The sequence below is a fragment of the Vipera ursinii genome, assembly GCF_947247035.1.
Source record: "Vipera ursinii genome assembly, chromosome: 17".
NCBI lineage: Eukaryota > Metazoa > Chordata > Lepidosauria > Squamata > Viperidae > Vipera > Vipera ursinii.
The window spans coordinates 1296607-1313380 of record NC_139530.1 but is presented as its reverse complement, the minus strand read 5'-3'; the positions used below and the strand labels follow the sequence as shown (position 1 = coordinate 1313380).

At 48.5% G+C, this 16774-nt stretch overlaps 1 protein-coding gene across 1 annotated transcript; it reads left to right on the top strand.

Moving 5' to 3' along the window:
- The first annotated feature begins 13682 nt into the window (after nt 1–13682).
- Nucleotides 13683–15768, top strand: C1QA (complement C1q A chain). Its single transcript, XM_083375449.1, has 3 exons — nt 13683–13822; nt 14362–14531; nt 15057–15768. Exons 2-3 carry the CDS (start codon nt 14369–14371, stop codon nt 15626–15628), a joined length of 735 nt encoding a protein of 244 aa, XP_083231575.1. The 5' UTR covers nt 13683–13822; nt 14362–14368; the 3' UTR covers nt 15629–15768.
- The last annotated feature ends 1006 nt before the right edge of the window (nt 15769–16774 follow it).

Here is a 16774-nt window from a genome sequence, read left to right as displayed (position 1 = left end):
CAGGGTATATTCCATTATCGCTCAGGGGTGGGACGCTGAACCGGTCACACAGACAAACACACAAAGGACAACTCAACAACCTCGTTGCTCTCTTCTTCATCCTTCCAGTCAAGATCGTTCTCTGTTTACTTCTCGGAGGACCCTGGTCAACTTGAAAGCCCTCAAAGTCCACCACGGGAGGTGTCAGAAATACATCTGTCTCCCCACACAGCTGATCAACAAAGCTCGTACAAATGGACATCGCCTCGAGAAGGACGCCTTCCGCAAGACCGTCTCAGGACTTCCAGGGTCAACAATCCTGGTTTGAGGATCCCCGAGAGTGTCCGATTGACACCCCGCCCCGCGAGCTCTTGTAACATGCAATAACAAAAAAAACAAACCCCTCCCCACTTCTAACAGGGTGACCCCGCCACCTCAGGTCTAGCCCAGGGCTGTCCAGTGGCGAGTATTCTTCCTATGGAAGGTCGTTCGTTCTTTCGTTTTCGAACCAAGGCAATACGGTCCGTCGTAGCCGGGAGAACCGGCCCGAGCGATCTGATGCCACGTCGAAGGGGAAGCCGGGACACTGCAGGACGGATCGTTCTCCAGAGCCCACCCCTGGTCTGCCTAATGCGGTGGGGGGTGGGAGTGGGGCTCGTGAGGACGGAATGGGACAAATCAGCCAGGACAACTCACCACGGTCAATTCACCGTGGCCAATTCACCGTGGGAAAACTCGCCGTGGGACAACTCAGCCGTTCGGCTTGATTATTTAAGACAGTGAAAAAATTATTTATTATTTCAACGTTACCCTTCCTTCGGCATCCTTTGTTTAGTGATTTCATTCGACTGTTGTTGTTTTTTTCTTCGACATCAGGGTAACTCTTCACCCTACAGCGAGTTTTCCTGTGGCGATGGCAAATTGGTCCCGGTGAGTTGGCTGGGGTGATTTGGCCGTGCCGACTTGGCTGGGGCGAGTTGTCCTAGACCCCCTTGAGGATGGGATGCTGCTTTGCTAGGCCGCCGGAAGGAGGGGAGGGGGGTGGAGAGGGTCCCTCCTGGTTGACCTGTGACGCTGTCTGTATTTTGGCATTCCATCGACTTGCTGGAGAATAAAACTCTGCTCTTCGTAACCGGCCGCCTTGTGTCTTATTTGCGGAAGGAAGAAAGGCTGCAGAGAAGAGCAAGAAAGGTGAGGAGGGGGCTGCCTGGTCTGACGAGGCTCAGGGCTTCCGGCCCAGCCTCGTTTGGCCCCCTCCCGGTATGTCAGACCCTGCCTGGCCGTCTCGCCCCACTGGGGCTCCCCCCTTCCCCACGGCTGCTCAGGCCCACTTGCCCTCTCTTGCCACGATGGGGACAGACGGCAGCCACTTCAAAGGGCCAGGCTGGGCTCCTGCCTCTTTGAAGTTGAGGCTCGATGGGCTGCACCCCCAAAGTTTCACTGCCTGGTGCTTAAATGAGGGGAGACACCTGTGCCCATCTTTTATTTATCACCGGCTGTCCAGCTGCACTAACAAAGACACACACACACACACACACGCTGCCCATTTCCCATGGAGACGGTGTGTGTGTGTGTGTGTGTGTGAGAGAGAGACGCCAGAATCGCTTTGGATGCTCACCCCTTCTCTTTTCTTTCCCTTTCTTGTCTTCTCTCTTTCCTTCCTCCTCGCATCCATCCTTCCTTTCCTTCCTTCCTTCCTTCCTTCCTTCCTTCCTTCCTTCCTTCCTTCCTTCCTTCCTTCCTTCCTTCCTTCCTTCCTTCCTTCCTTCCTGCTTCTCCTTTTGATTAGTTGCTGTTGGTTTTTCTTTAACCTTCTCACCAAATACTGTTCCTTCAATTAAAAATCAAAAACAGAAAAAACTTTTTAAAGAGGGGACTTCCTTGAAGTTTCCCCACCAGATGCAAGGACGGTGCTCTGTGTGTGTGTGTGGAAAGAGAGAGGGGGCGAAAGTCTCTTTAATTGCTGTGTGTGGGGGGGTGCCAGGGCGCCTCGGGGCCTCCCAAATCTACTTTTCTCCTGAGCCCCCCGCTGTTCTCCGGTCTGCCGCCGGCCCGCAGAAGCCTTTCTGCACGCAAGTGCTGCTGCCTGAGCTTGAAGCGAGGTGACAAGAAGGGAATGGATCCATCGACGACGCAACAGCAGGCACGAAAACCTTCGCACGGAAACATGCAAACAGATCGATGCCTCCTGCTGCGCTGGGCCTCGGTGCCCCCGCTGCCGTGCAGACATTGCTTTCCTCTCTGGCCTCGGCAGGAGAGGTCAGCGGCCGAGCAGATGCTTCCGGGAAGATGCCAAGGGCCTTGCCCGGTGCTGGGCCTGGCGAGGCACCATAAATGGCACCCTTCTGGCAAATGGGGGCCTGGATGGAGAGATTTATCCGTAGCTCAAGGTTGGGGCTCTGGGATGCTCGGCGTGGAAGCCTCCGTAAAAGGGAAGCTTGGTAGCTGTGGGGTTGAGATGGTGGCTGCTTGGTGCTCGCTGAGCTGGGTGGTTTCCTTGCAGACGTTTCATGACCCAACCGGGGAACATCATCAGGGCTAGAAGGGGGGAGGAGGAGGAGGACTGTGGGGTGATGAGGTTACCTGGTTTGGGTCATGCAACGTCTGCAAGAAAACTCCCAAACTCGGCACCAAAGACCCCACAGTCCGCTTTCTCTTCTTCCTCCTCCACAACCCCCACTCCCTTCCAGCACTGATGATGTTCCCTGGTTGGGTCATGAAACGTCTGCAAGAAAACAGCCAAGCAGGAAGGACCCCTCAGTCCTCCTCCTCCTCCTCCTCCTCCTCCTCCTCCTCCTCCTCCTCCTCCTCCTCCTCCTCCTTCTAGCACTGATGATGCTACCTACAACTCTGTCTCCTGTCTGCAGGAGCCTGCAATTCCTATAACCTCGGAGTATGGTCATAAACTCTAAGAAAACTAAGAAAAGATTGGACAATCCTTTGCCTGGAATGGTCTGGAGCAGGGAGCTGGACTAGAAGACCTCAAAGGTCCCTTTCAAATCGGCTGTCCTCTAATTCTATAATCCCAGATCTGTTCATCAGTGGAACAACTTGCCCCCAGAGGTTGTGGGCGCTCCCATCACTGGAGGCTGTTTGAGAAGCGATCGATGGTATAAGGACTCCTCCCTTTAGCAGGGGGTTGGACTAGAAGACCTCGGAGGTCCCTGCCAGCTGTGTCCTAGATGAAAAGTGGGCAGGTCACATTAGCCGAGTTAGCCCAAGTCCTGCCGGCGGGATGCTCGGCCATCCAGGGTGCAAGGAAGGATTGGCAGCTGGGAAGTCTACGAGAAGAGAGCGAAGGGGTCTCCAGGCTGTCAAACCGGAGCTGAACTCAAGTGGCTTGTTTTGCATCGCAACCTTTGGGCTACCTTAAATCGCCAGCTTTTCCCCCTCCAGAGCCTGCTGGGAAAGGGGTGTGTGTGTGTGTGTGTGTGTGTGTGAGAGAGAGAGAGAGAGAGAGAGAGAGAGAGTGGGTGTGAGAAGTCACAGCTAAGCAACGGTCCCTGCTTCTCTCCCGGGACCCTTTGACACGCTCCTTGCACAGAGACTTCCTTACACGCTACGGCTGTCACAACACGGCTCTACTCTGCCCGACAAGGGTTGGCACGGCCTGGAGTTAATTTCCCCTCTTGATGCTGGCAGGAGCGCAAGGAAAGGTTTTTTTTCTTTTTAAAGCAAAAAAAAAAGGGAAATAAATGTCTTTTTCTTCCACTTTGGCTCTTTAGAGGTTCGTCGTTTTTTATTATACCTTCCGGGCACGCCAGAGCATAAGAAACAAGCAGCGAGGCTGTGCATTCTCAGGTTTCTAGTCCTTAAGGTGATGTGACAGCAGTGTTCCAGTATCTCAGGGGCTGCCCCGAAGAAGAGGGAGTCGAGCTATTCTCCAAAGCGCCTGAAAGGCAGGACAAGAAGCCACGGATGGAAACTAACCAACGAGAGAAGCAACCTGGAACTAAGGAGAAATTTCCTGACACTTAGAACAATTAACCAGTGGAACTCCTTTCCTCCAGAATCTGCGGATGCTCCAACACTGGAAGTTTCCAAGAAGAAATTAGACAATGTTTTGTCTGAAATGTGAGAGGGTCTCCTGCCTGACCAGGGTTTACACCGACTAGCCAAACCCAAATCCTGCAGCCCTTCTTCGTGGGTTTTAGTCTCCAAGTCTTTAATCATCTTAGTTGCTCATCTTTTTCGTAACGGGACCAAAATTGGGTGCAGGATTCCAGGTGTGGCCTTATAAAGCGGTACTAAGACTTCTCGTGATCTTGATTCTATGCCTCTGTTTACACAACCCAGGATTGTGTTGGCTTTTTTTGGCTGCCGCCGCACACAGCTGGCTCACATTTAAGCCATCGTCCACTGGGACTCCAAGGTCCATCTCCCAGTGGCTGTTTTTTGAACTTCCTATGTTGCAACTCGGGCTTCATGGAGTCCAGTCTGCAAGAAAGTTTAAAGAGTCATCAAGGACACCTCAAATTTCTCCAAACTTTCTGGAGAAAAAGGGGCTACCCCCGTTCAGGGCAGGCCAACCGATTTTGCCGCCTGGAGATTTTCCTTCAACATCTAACTCAGGAAGGGAGGAGAAAGAGAAGGAAGGAAGGAAATAGAACAGAGGAAGGAAGAAAGGAAGGAGAGAGGAGGGAGGGAGGGAAGGAAATTGTGGCCTCAAGGACCACCTGGCCTCTAAAACACCAGCACCTCCCTATATTTTGGGGGGGCCTGCAGAATGGTACCAACTCATCCATCCCCCCCCTCGTTTCCACCGCCCTTCTCAGCTGCTGAGCCAGCACGATCCTGATTAGTAATATAATTTGATATTAATTTCCTAACTCCAGGCAAGCAAAGAGCTTAGGGTGTGTGTGTGTGTGTGTGTCTGTGTGTGTGAATTCTGACAGCTGCAGCTAATATGCTGCCATCAGACCCAATCTAGCCCGATTAACAGGGCTCCTAATGCAACTGGTCAACTGACTCGCATTTACGACGGTCGCAGCGTCCCCGGGGGGGTCACGTGATCCTCTTTTGCGACCTTCTGACCAGCCAGGTCAATGGGGGGAGGGAAGCCCGGTCCACTTAACGACCATGTTCCTAACTAATCAACTGCCCTTATGGATTTCGCCACCGTAGGAAGGGAAGTCGTACAACGGGGCCAAGCTCATTTAACACGTGTCTCGCTTAGCGACCTAAATTTGGGGCTCCGCCACGGTTGTACATTGAGGACTGACTCAGGCCTTCCTGGCAGGCCACCCAACTGCCGTTGGAGCAAGGAACGGGAAGCGGAGAGGGAGAGAAGGGGACGCAAAGCAGGAAAAGCTGCCTTGCAAGCATCCGGCGCAGAGCCAGCGCTGAGATTCAGGGCCCGTTTCTGCAAGGTGGATGGAAAATATATATTATAATGGGAAAAAAAGAGCCGAGCATCCTGGGATCGTCCCCCAGACACTGCATAAATAGGAAACTTTTTTTCTGACTGCACGGGGGGAAGAAAAAAAAAATCAGAAGCCACTTCAAAGCCTCCTCATCTCCTTATCTGTGTCAAACTGCAGCTCTAAGCCGTGGCCGATTAAAGTTGAACTTTTCTACTCGGCTCGACATCTTAAAAAGCATAAAAACATACGTTGCTCGGCTTTTCAAGTTTTCCCCGGCTCCCTTCGCAGCCTGCCGGGCGATTTGCGGCGGGAATGAAAGCCGGCGAGCTGGAGAGAAAGCAAGCGGTAAGGCTGCCGTCGCCGTGGCTTTGTTCACCTTGCGGGTTGGACTACCGCCCTGCGCACCCTTCCGGGGCTGCCCTTGGAGACTGCTCGGCAGCTGAGCAGGCGCCGACGGGCGAACCCTGTGAGGCGGTCCAGCCAAAAGCACAGCACGTGAGCGCTAATGCTACTTTTACGGTAAGGTGACCTTGAGAGTGTTTGGCAAGTCTGAAAGTGTGTTCTTCCTCCGTGTTTCCACACTCGAAGGAACGAGGGAGGGTCCCCCCCACCCCCTTTTCCTTTTGAAGGCTCAGCTGCCTCTTATCTGCCCAGCCCCTCGTCCTGTCCCCCAAGGGGGTCTCCACAGACTCTCCCTGCTATGCCCATGTAATAGCTGGGATTATTATTATTATTATTATTATTATTATTATTATTATTATTATTATTATTATTATTATTATTATTTATTATTATTATTATTATTATTATTATTATTATTCCCGAACAGCAGAGCAGTATTTGAACACTATTGGGATTGAAATAAGTAGGTAGATAGCTAACTACTATTAGACCAATAGATCATAAATGACAGATGATAGAGATAGATAGATAGATAGATAGATAGATAGATAGATAGATAGATAGATAGATAGATAGATAGATGATAGAGAGAGAGATGGATAGATAGACATAGGATAGACAGATGATAGATAGATAGAGGAAAGAGAGATAGGATAGATGAGAGAGAGAGAGAGATGATAGAAGAGAGAGGGAGAGACATAATAGATAGATGAAAGATAGATGGGGAGGTTTTGTTTTTTGGGCAGGGTAAATATTGGCCAGGTTTGAGGCCCTGCAGCTGACCTCACCAATAAGAAGACAAGTGAAAAATCATGAATAAAATCAGAAAAGGGGGAAAGGACAGGTCTGAAATTACTTTTAATTACTTCTGGTCTGTAGCAGCATTATATTTGTTTGAGTTATGCCTCATTCGCACCCTCGTTAGCTTTGGGAATTGCATAAAAATCCACAGACTCCCCCCCCCAGATCTGGGGTTAATGGTTACCATACATCAACAGGTATTAAATATTCAACATTGAATATAATATGTAAATATGTAAAGGACTCAGATTTGCAAGCAGGCTGTTTCTCCGACTTTGGGTAACTTATTCCGTGGATAGACTCTTTCTGATCTTTTTTTAAAATCCAAGAACGGGCTGTTTTCGTTTCATTTTGTGTGTCCTTCTCAACACAAAACTGGCTGACCTCACATCCATATGCATTTTTATACAATTTTTTCCACCCTGCACCTTTGATGTCCCTTTCAAAAACATGTTGTTTTGGGTTGAAAAAGCTGCGGGACAATTGTATTCTGTATTCTAATTTGTGTTCCGGAAAAACAGTTGTGTTGTGTTCGCTTTGCCCAACAACTTGAGGGGCTGAGAACGGAATCTCTTTCCCTGAAAAAAAATGAACAAATAAATTTTATTTTCCTCTCTGTGAGTCGACACAGAGGAAAAAAACAAAAACAGGTTTTTTCGCTCAGCCAGGCTGGGAAGTTAGTTACTCGAGAAAGATTTGATTTAATGCACACTTTTTTACCCTACTATGTTAAAATTTTCTTCTTCTCTTCTCTTCTCTTCTCTTCTCTTCTCTTCTCTTCTCTTCTCTTCTCTTCTCTTCTCTTCTCTTCTCTTCTCTTCTCTTCTCTTCTCTTCCTATTTTCTGCTCTATTCTAGTTCTAGGACAAAGCCAAGGCAAGAATCGAGGCGAGCGGCAAACTGGGGGACGGAGGGGTGCGCAAAGCGAGATGTGAACCTCGCACTCAGGTCCCGAAGCAAATCCCAGGAAGGCCAAGACATTTCTCAAGACCAGTGGCACGGAAAAGAGACCCCCGGGGGGATCCTAAGAGAGATTTGATGGGCAGTTCTAAAGGCCGGCACGCTGCCCGTTCCTGCTCTTCCCCCATGCTCAGGGAAGAAGCCTGGCAGCCCTTTGGGTATAAAACCTCCTCCCTTGTGCCACTGTGTCATGGTGTGGCTTTGTTCTTTTCTTTCCTTTTCCTTTCCTTTCTTCTCTTCTCTTCCCCCCCCTACTTTTCCTTTCCTTTCCTTTTCAGATCTACAACACCAACTGGAACTTTCCACCCAAAGAGAAAGAAAGAAAGAAAGAAAGAAAGAAAGAAAGAAAGAAAGAAAGAAAGAAAGAAGAGCGGTGTTTTCTCAAAGGGACACATCACAAGGGTTTGAAACCCTGCTGCTGAAGTGGCAGAAAAGCCGGCACACGCCAAGAATTATAATCATGATCCATCATGGCTAAGACAAGGGCTGTCACATCCTCACGGGTGGGAGGGAAGGAAGCTGAAAGGACAGAGAGACCCCCCCCCTTTTTCCGTGAGCCCCGAGAAAAGGAGGATCTCCTTTTCCGTGAGCCTTGAGACATAAAGACAGAATAACAGAGTTGGAAGGGACCTCGGAGGTCATCTAGTCCAACCCCCTGCTCAAGCAGGGGACCCTAGACTTTTTCGGACAAATAGTTGTCCAATCTCTTCTTAAAAACCTCCAGTGTTAGAGCACCCACCACAAAGTTTCCCTGACGTTGTCTTTCCATTCTTCCACGGCCTGCCTGGCTCTGTCTCCTCTGAACATGAGCAGAGTTCCTTCTCCGATTTTTTTTTTCCTTTGCCATTTGCGTCTCTGCTGCTCGGATCTCTGCCATCCGATGTTGTTTTTGTCTGCAAATTAGAATTCGCTCTTTGCAATCCGAGCCATTTCTCATTTTGATGGTTTTAATTGCCGCCCTCTGGCTGGTTAAAAATCAATCAATATATTTAAGGGAAGGAAGGGAAATCAGGAACGCTGCAGACGAAATATTTCGAGGCAGGAAAATCACACAAATACACACAGAGAGATACACACACACACACACACACACTTGCAAAAATTCCACCACCCTCCCATTTTTTTTCAAAACCGGACATCCCCCCTCCCAAAAAAAGATTTCTGTCCGTTTTTAAAGGCTAGAAGACGTTGCTTGTTGTTGGGCTTCCCAAATTGCTGTGTTTTTTTGTTTGTTTGTTTGTTTGATATTTTTTGCGAGTCTCCTTCAACAAATCCTCAAAGGCTTTGAGAAGTCGGCGAGGAACCTAGCAGAGGCAATTGAAAATCACGGCCTTGTATCTGGAGATTTGATCGGTATGCAGAGGGATCTCCCTCTGATCAGCTTAGAGCAGAATAGTTGTCAAACACCTCCTTAATCCCAGCTGCTCTCAGCCTTTCCCCGATTCTTGCCTTGGCTGAGCGGAGAAAGCCCCCCCCCTGCCTTTTAGGTTTAGCGGGCCCGTTTGCAGCCAAATACATGCTCTGTGCATTTAGTCAGAGTTGGAAGGGACCTCGGAGGTCTTCTAGTCCAACCCCCCGCTCAAGCGGGAGACCCTAGCCTAGGCCATTTCAGACAAACGGAGCACCCCTTAAACACTCTCAGCATTGAGAAAATCCCCATCGGTCAATTGCGGAAGGCAGCCTGTCTCGGAACAGCTGACACCCTGCGCGGAGCCTTTTCAAGAAGAGCAACTAGGATGATTAAAGGCCTGGAGACTGAAACACAATGGAGAACGGTTTCAGGATTTCCTTCTTTCCTTCCTTCCTTCCTTCCTTCCTTCCTTCCTTCCTTCCTTCCTTCCTTCCTTCCTTCCTCCCTTTCTCTCTCTCTTTCTTTCTTTCTTTCTTTCTTTCTTTCTTTCTTTCTTTCTTTCTTTCTTTCTCTTTGTCTCTCTCTCTCCCTCCCTCCCTCCCTCCCTCCCTCCCTTCCTTCCTTCCTTCCTTCCTTCCTTCCTTTCTCTCTCTCTTTCTTTCTTTCTTTCTTTCTTTCTTTCTTTGTCTCTTTCTTTCTCTCTCTCTCCCTTCCTTCCTTCCTTCCTTCCTTTCTCTCTCTCTTTCTTCCTTCTTTCTTTCTTTCTTTCTTTCTTTCTTTCTTTCTTTCTTTCTTTCTTTCTCTTTGTCTCTCTCTCTCCCTCCCTCCCTCCCTCCCTCCCTCCCTTCCTTCCTTCCTTCCTTCCTTCCTTCCTTCCTTCCTTCCTTCCTTCCTTCCTTCCTTCCTTCCTTCCTCCTAGTGTGACTCACCTATCTGGAATTAGATGCCGGGACTCACCTGTCCTAAATCAGGAGCACTGGGTAGCCTCTTCCTCCTCCTCCTCCTCTTCCTCCAGGGCCCCCCCCCCCGAGCGTCCCCTTGCCCTGCAGCCATCGGTGGGGCAGCGGTGCCCCAGCTCAGGGCAAAGTCCGCTCAGGCCAGACCCGCCTTCCGCCAGTGACTTTCCCGCTCTGCCTGGAGAAGAAGGCTTTTATGGAGGAGGCACCCTTGTCGCTTCACAGGAGGCCTTTCCACTAAATTAGCCACTGGCACAGAACCACAGCGGGGTGGTGGCTCCATTAGCTGCGTGTCGGGGAGAAGGGACGGGGGGGGGCCCTCCCAAAAACGCTCCCCAAATACCTCTCTGCACGTGGCTCCAGAGGGGGGTCCAGGGCTGGCCTTCCGGGTCCACCTCAGGAGGTCAAGCTCAGCCCCTCAACTGGGCATGGGGGCCTTGGCTGCCTGAAGGATGCTTACCCCCTACGCAAACCTGAGTCAATTGCCCCAAACTGAAGCTATTTTTCTCTGGCTAACATCGTATGAATCTACAGGACGTCCTCGACTTAACGGCAGTTTTTTAGTGACTGTTCAAAGTTACAACGGCACTTTAAAAAGGGATCGTTTTTCACACTTACGACCACCGCAGAAGGACCAGAAGGCAATATAAGAATAGAATAGAATAGAATAGAATAGAATAGAATAGAATAGAATAGAATAGAATAGAATAGAATAGAATAGAATAGAATAGAATGCAAAAAATGCAGAAGAGAAGAGAAGAGAAGAGAAGAGAAGAGAAGAGAAGAGAAGAGAAGAGAAGAGAAGAGAAGAGAGACCAGGCCAGGCCAGGTGAGCGTATCTTTCTATCCCTCTCTTTCCACCTTCCTTTCTTCTTAGCCACCTCCACCCACCCTCCCCATTCCGGCATCAGATCCTAGCAAGCCATGGAATTAATTACCAAACTAGCAAATTGCAAATGTGCCAGTAAATGAGAGCGGGGGGGGGGGGGAATCAACCCGGAGGGAATTCTTCAGAGCACCGCGAATGGAAATGAGGCCGGTGCCAACCCGTCCCTCTGCGCTGGATTCAAAAGTTCACCGTGAATCCCCGGGTAGCAATTTTAATCATGATTGCTGGGCTGGATGAACCCAGACTGACCCTTCCTTGCCTTGAATGAGGGTTTTACAGCCTCAGTCCCTTGGCTTCCCTCGGGGCCAGCTCAAGATTTAGCCCAATTTTGCCAGCCTTGACTGGCATCAGTGAAGATGTACCGGAGACTGAACATGTCAAGAGTTTTTTTGTGTTTTTTTTGAGAATCTCCGCTCGGAATAACAGAAAATAGCAAAATAGCAGAGTTGGAAGTGACCTTGGAGGTCATCTAGTCCAACCCCGTTATATCTTTGAACCCTGTAAGGAATAGAATTCAGATCTGTGCTGAAGAAGGGACATACAAGCATCAATTGAGTTTCCTTTCTTGGAAAGAAAGATTTTCTATTTGTGTGTTTTTATTGTGTGATTTTCTATTTGTGTGGGATGGGAAGGCGGCTGATCACAAAGCTGGAACACAACTCGCAAGGCGGGGCGCAGGCCATCTTTTCTGCAGGGCAAAATCTTCCTCTTTCAGGATATTTTAATTCTGAATCTAGCGGATTTTCCATGCGGGACTCCTGAGATGGATAGACAGATAGATAGATCTCACCATTTGTAGGTTAGAGAAAGAGCGCCCCCTGCTGGACAGAAGAAATGCCAGCGCATGAAGCAAAAATGCAAAAAGAGGGGAAAAAAATTGAGGAACACCAGACTAGATGATCTTAAGGATCCTTCCAAGTCTTCATTCTATGATTGTACAGAAAGTTAAGATGCCGCAGTTGACTTTTCTTCTTGCAGTAGGTTTGATTTTGTCTTCTTAGATTTGACATTTTCCTTTTTATGGGTGGTCCCCTTCCCAACCTATTTTTAATAAAATTTAAAATAGAAAAGGGCCTAATTTTTTTTAAAAAAATACCTGATAGTTTTTATTGGGAGCAGAATAGTATTTGCTCCCTGATTTGAACGGTCAGCGTTTGGGACTTTGCAATCTGCACATGATCCGCGCTGGTTTCCCTCTTTACACAACGCCACCAAAGCCGATTTCGCCAATGCAGCCTAGAGGTTTGATCCCCCCCACACACACCCCCCAAAACTGGAAGGGCAGATGCAGGGCACTCTTCCCCCCCCCTGCCAAAGTGTCCTCTTCCTTTTTTAAAAAAAATTCCCCCAATCTGTTGGGTGCTTTCGTTTATCTCTGGTTGCATTGCACGAGATCGAAAAATTGCAGAGTGATGAAAATCGGCTGGGTCAGAAAAAAAGGAAGGAATTTGTTTTCCAGCCGAAAAGCAGAAGCGCCTCTGTTCCTTTCGCTGTTGCTTCATCAAAACTGGTCAGGAGACAGTAAATAAATAATAACAATGAGGATTAAAATCAGCTTTGTTCAGCCAGATGTTTTCCACCTTGTTTGGCCTTGCCACAGTTCATACGCGCGCCGGACTTTATATCTTGCCAGGTCATTAAGCGATCAAAATAAGACTTGCAAGATTCTGATAATGTAGTTTTACAAGATAAGAGACTGTGTAGCCCTCAGCTAAACAATGGGCTCGGAAGAGACCCTCGTTTATTAGGTTATAAAGGACGAGGGGGATAATTGTATCTCTAGACTTACAACATAGCAGCCATATCTGATACGCTGGACAGGAAACACGAGCAGATAAGTTAATTCTACTTTATTGTAAGAACATAGAACCATAAGGATGGAAGGGACCTTGGAGGTCTTCTAGTCTGACCCCCTGCTCAGGTAGGAGACCCTATACCATTTCAGACAAATGGTTGTCCAGTCTCTTCTTAAAAACCTCCAGTGATGGAGCACTTACAACTTCTGGAGACAAGCAGTTCCACTGGTTAATTGTCCTCACTGTCAGGAAGTTTCTCCTTAGTTCCAGGTTGCTTTTCTCCTTGATTTAATTTCCATCCATTGTTTCTTGTCCTGCCTTCAGGTGCTTTGGAGATAAAGGTGGGAAACCCCCCCCCTCTTCTTTGTGGCAGCCCCTCAAATATTGGAAGACTGCTATCATGTTCCCCTTAATCCTTCTTTTCATTAAACTAGCCATCCCCAATTCCTGCAACCGTTCTTCATACGTTGTAGCCTCCAGCCCCCTAATCATCTTTGTTGCTCTTCTCTGCACTCCTTCTAGAAACTAGATAGATAGATAGATAGATAGATAGATAGATAGATAGATAGATATAGAGATAGATAGATAGATAGATAGATAGATAGATAGATAGATAGATAGATATAGAGATAGATAGATAGATAGATAGATAGATAGATAGATAGATAGATAGATAGATAGATAGATATAGAGATAGATAGATAGATATAGAGAGATAGAGAGATAGATATAGAGATAGATAGATAGATTGATAGATGATAGATATAGATATAGATAGATATAGATATATAGGTTTTACTAATTTTTTTTAAAATTACAATCTTTAAAGCTTAGTAAACAACATGTGGTCTGGGTTCAACGCACTTAACGTTAACTTCTTCAGTGTGAATCTATTCAGTACTGCACCATCCAGTATTTTTCCCTTGATCTTCCTTTCTTCCCCCTATTTTCCCCCCCCCTTTCCCTCTCATTAAACAATTACAATTCTTAACACTATTGATGTATACAAAATCAGGTAGAAACATCTCCGCCGTATTTTGTAGGAATAACAGCGATGCCAGTCCATAAGTCAGTAGCCCGTTTCTGTGTCTGCAGGTTTCGTGAGTTCCCCTTCTCCGTGGAAGGAGGAGGCGATGCAGCCAATTTGCTGGGGGCCGGTGGGGGCTGCGAGGAAGAGGAAGCGATTGAAACGGGAAAGGAGGAAGGGAAACTTTGTGTTGCCTTACTCAGCCAACCTCCTCCATCCGGTTGTCCGTTCCTGCACTCAGCAAAAGGAGACATTTGTCTCCAGAAATCTGGTCTGGATCGTCTTTTTTTTCCAGGCAGGTAAGTGGCATTTTGGAGTCTCCTTCCGGAAGGGACTTCAATTTGATTTCAACTTTATTCCCCAACTTTGCCCCTGATGGACAATCCTTCTTGTTCACCAGATGGTTGGAAGGGAAGGTGGAGGTCCATCTGTAGGAAATCTGTTGAGGTTCTCCTGGATTTTATGCCCAGCAAGGTCCAGGAAAGGGGTTCCTCAGCCTTTAAGATGGGTGGGCTTCAACTCCCAGAATGAGAGAATGACAGAATAACGGAGAGAATGACAGAGTTTGGAAGGGACCTCAGAGGCCATCCAGCCCAACCCCCTACTGGACAATTCAGGACAAAATGGGGTTTCATTTCTAGCCTTGTTCCCAACAGTTGTAGCTCAAAGCGGCTTGTCAGAAAATAGACAGCCTGGCTTTGCGAATGGAAGCCTTGAAAATGGTTCCATGGCTGGCAGAGTGTGAGAAACTTCTGGGCGGTGGGCACTTCCTTCCCCCTCCCCAAGAAGGAGAAAAAGGGGGGGGGACGAGGGTCTCTCACCCTCTTCTCTGCCACAGAGTCAAGATGGCAGGCCGCTCGTGGTTGGCCCTCGCTGCGTTGATCGTGACCCTGGATATTGTGGCCCCTCAGCAGAACGTCTGCCAGGCACCCAAGGGCAGAGACGGGCACCCAGGAGCCCCAGGGAGGAGTGGAAGGCCAGGCCAAAAAGGAGACATGGGTGCACCAGGTAAATAATAATAATAATAATGATGATAATGATAATAATAAACAATAATAGCCAGCAGGTAACCAAGAATAGAGCAAAGCAAAGCATAAACAGGGAAGCAAAAATGCAAAAAAAGCAAAAAATGGGCGGGGGAGCTGTATCTGCTTAATGACCGTGTGACTAACTTAACACTACAGTGATTCTCTTAACAACCGTGGCAAGAAAGGTTGTAAAATGGGGCCAAAGTCACTGAGGGCTACCTGCATGCCGTTTCACGGCATTGTTTCCGACTGGCCGTTGCTACTATTGGGGGACACGGCCCCTTTCTTTCAACGGCGGGGGGAGGAGGCTGGAGTCCCAAACCCCATCTCCATCCTGGAATTCGTGCCTAATATCCATAATAATCTTACATGAAAATAATTCCAAATGTTGGCTTCCTCACAATCAATTCTGATGCCCCTTGACCAAGCTCGAGCGGGGGGTTGGGCTAGAAGACCTCCCGAGGACCCTTCCCCCCCTGATTTTTCCTCTCTTCTTTCCTTGCAGGGATGGGGACCCGGAGCAGCGGAATCCGGGGCCCGAAAGGCGAGCCGGGAGATCCCGGTCTTCCGGGGCAGCCAGGCAACCAAGGTTTCCGAGGCCTGGACGGGCCCATGGGACCCCCTGGGCCAGTGGGGGATCGGGGCCCCAAGGGCCAAGTGGGCAACATTCAGGACCAGCCCAAGACGGCCTTCTCGGCTTCTCGCAAGGACCCCACCCCTGGGCTGTCCCCCAAAACCGTGGTCTTTGACCACAGCATCACCAACCAGGACAACGCCTACAGCACCCAGACGGGGAAATTCACCTGCCGGGTGCCCGGCTACTACTACTTCACCTTCCAGGTAGTCTCCAAGGGCAGCCTCTGCCTGCAGCTGATGCAGCGGGACAGCGCGGTGGCCACCTTCTGCGACCAGAGCCAGGGGCTGTTGCAGGTCAACTCGGGGGGCAGCGTCCTGCAGCTGGCCCAAGGGGACCACGTGTGGCTGGACAGCGACCCCCCGGGGGGGTCCAGCATCTACAAGGGCTCGGACGCCGACAGCGTCTTCAGTGGCTTCCTCTTGTTCCCCACCAAGGCTTGACCCAGGACGCCCCCTTTGGCTGAACGCAATGCTTCGCTTGGCAACGCTGCCCCCGCGAGGGAGGCCTGGGCCTGACCAACAGATTGAGAGGCAGGTTCCCCTCCTAGCTGCTGCCAAATAAAAATCTTCTCAAGGTCAAACGTCTGCTGATAAATTCATGGTGGTGGACCTTGCGCCGTGTGGGAGAGGGGCTTAAGGGGGGGGAGAAAGAAAGAAAGAAAGAAAGAAAGAAAGAAAGAAAGAAAGAAAGAAAGAAAGAAAGAAAGAAAGAAGAAAGAGAAAGAAAGAAAGAAAGAAAGAAAGAAGGAAGGAAGGAAGGAAGGAAGGAAGAAAGAAAGAAAGAAAGAAAGAAAGAAAGAAAGAAAGAAAGAAAGAAAGAAAGAAAGAAAGAAGGAGGGAGGAAGGAAAAAGGAGGGAGGGAGGGAGGAAGGAGAGAACTGCAATTGTTTGTTATTTAGAACAGAACAGAATACTACATGGTTAAATACACCTAGACATAAGTTTATTTATTTTTTGGTATAGCGTTAACACATTGCAGGCTGTTGCATAAAATTCTTACACACAACATATAACGTGTGTGAAAATATAAAAACCCCAGAACGGTGAATTATTTTAAAAGCAGCACACGGTGCCACTGATCTATAAAATTATGAATACAATGAAATTAATATTGTACTTTCGAGTTCAGGCCGTGGGTTCAAAGTTATGACGATGCTGAAGAAAGGAGCGTACGATGGGTTCTTGAAGGTCGATAAAATGTTCTGAGAAAGAATAAAAAAGGAAAAAGTTTGGGGAGCACTGGATTAGATGACACCCCTCCCCCCCATGTCCCGTCCAATCTTACCATCCCAGATTTTATAAACTAATTCGAATTCCTGCCTGGGGTTAGACTGGATGACCACCCAGGTCCCTTACGCTCATTCTATGAAATGGATATAAAAGGAGGAGTTTTCGGTGGGGAGGAGAGATCAGATCAAAGGTCCTGGTGGCAAAAGCTATTTTAAAGGAGGACAGCTGGACAGCTGCCCATCAGGGATGCTGTAATAATGGCAGGGAGGGGATGGACTAGGTGACCTTCAAGCTCCCTTCCAACCCTTCCATTTGAGGATTTTTAACATTCCATTTTTCAGAATTTTTTCTCCTGGA

What these genes read in the sequence shown, in the direction of transcription:
- C1QA (XM_083375449.1), top strand. Translation starts at nt 14,369, where the DNA reads ATGGCAGGCCGCTCGTGGTTGGCCCTCGCTGCGTTGATCGTGACCCTG. An exon ending in AGGAGACATGGGTGCACCAG is followed by an intron (nt 14,532 to 15,056) that starts GTAAATAATAAT and finishes CTTTCCTTGCAG; the next exon opens with GGATGGGGACCCGGAGCAGC.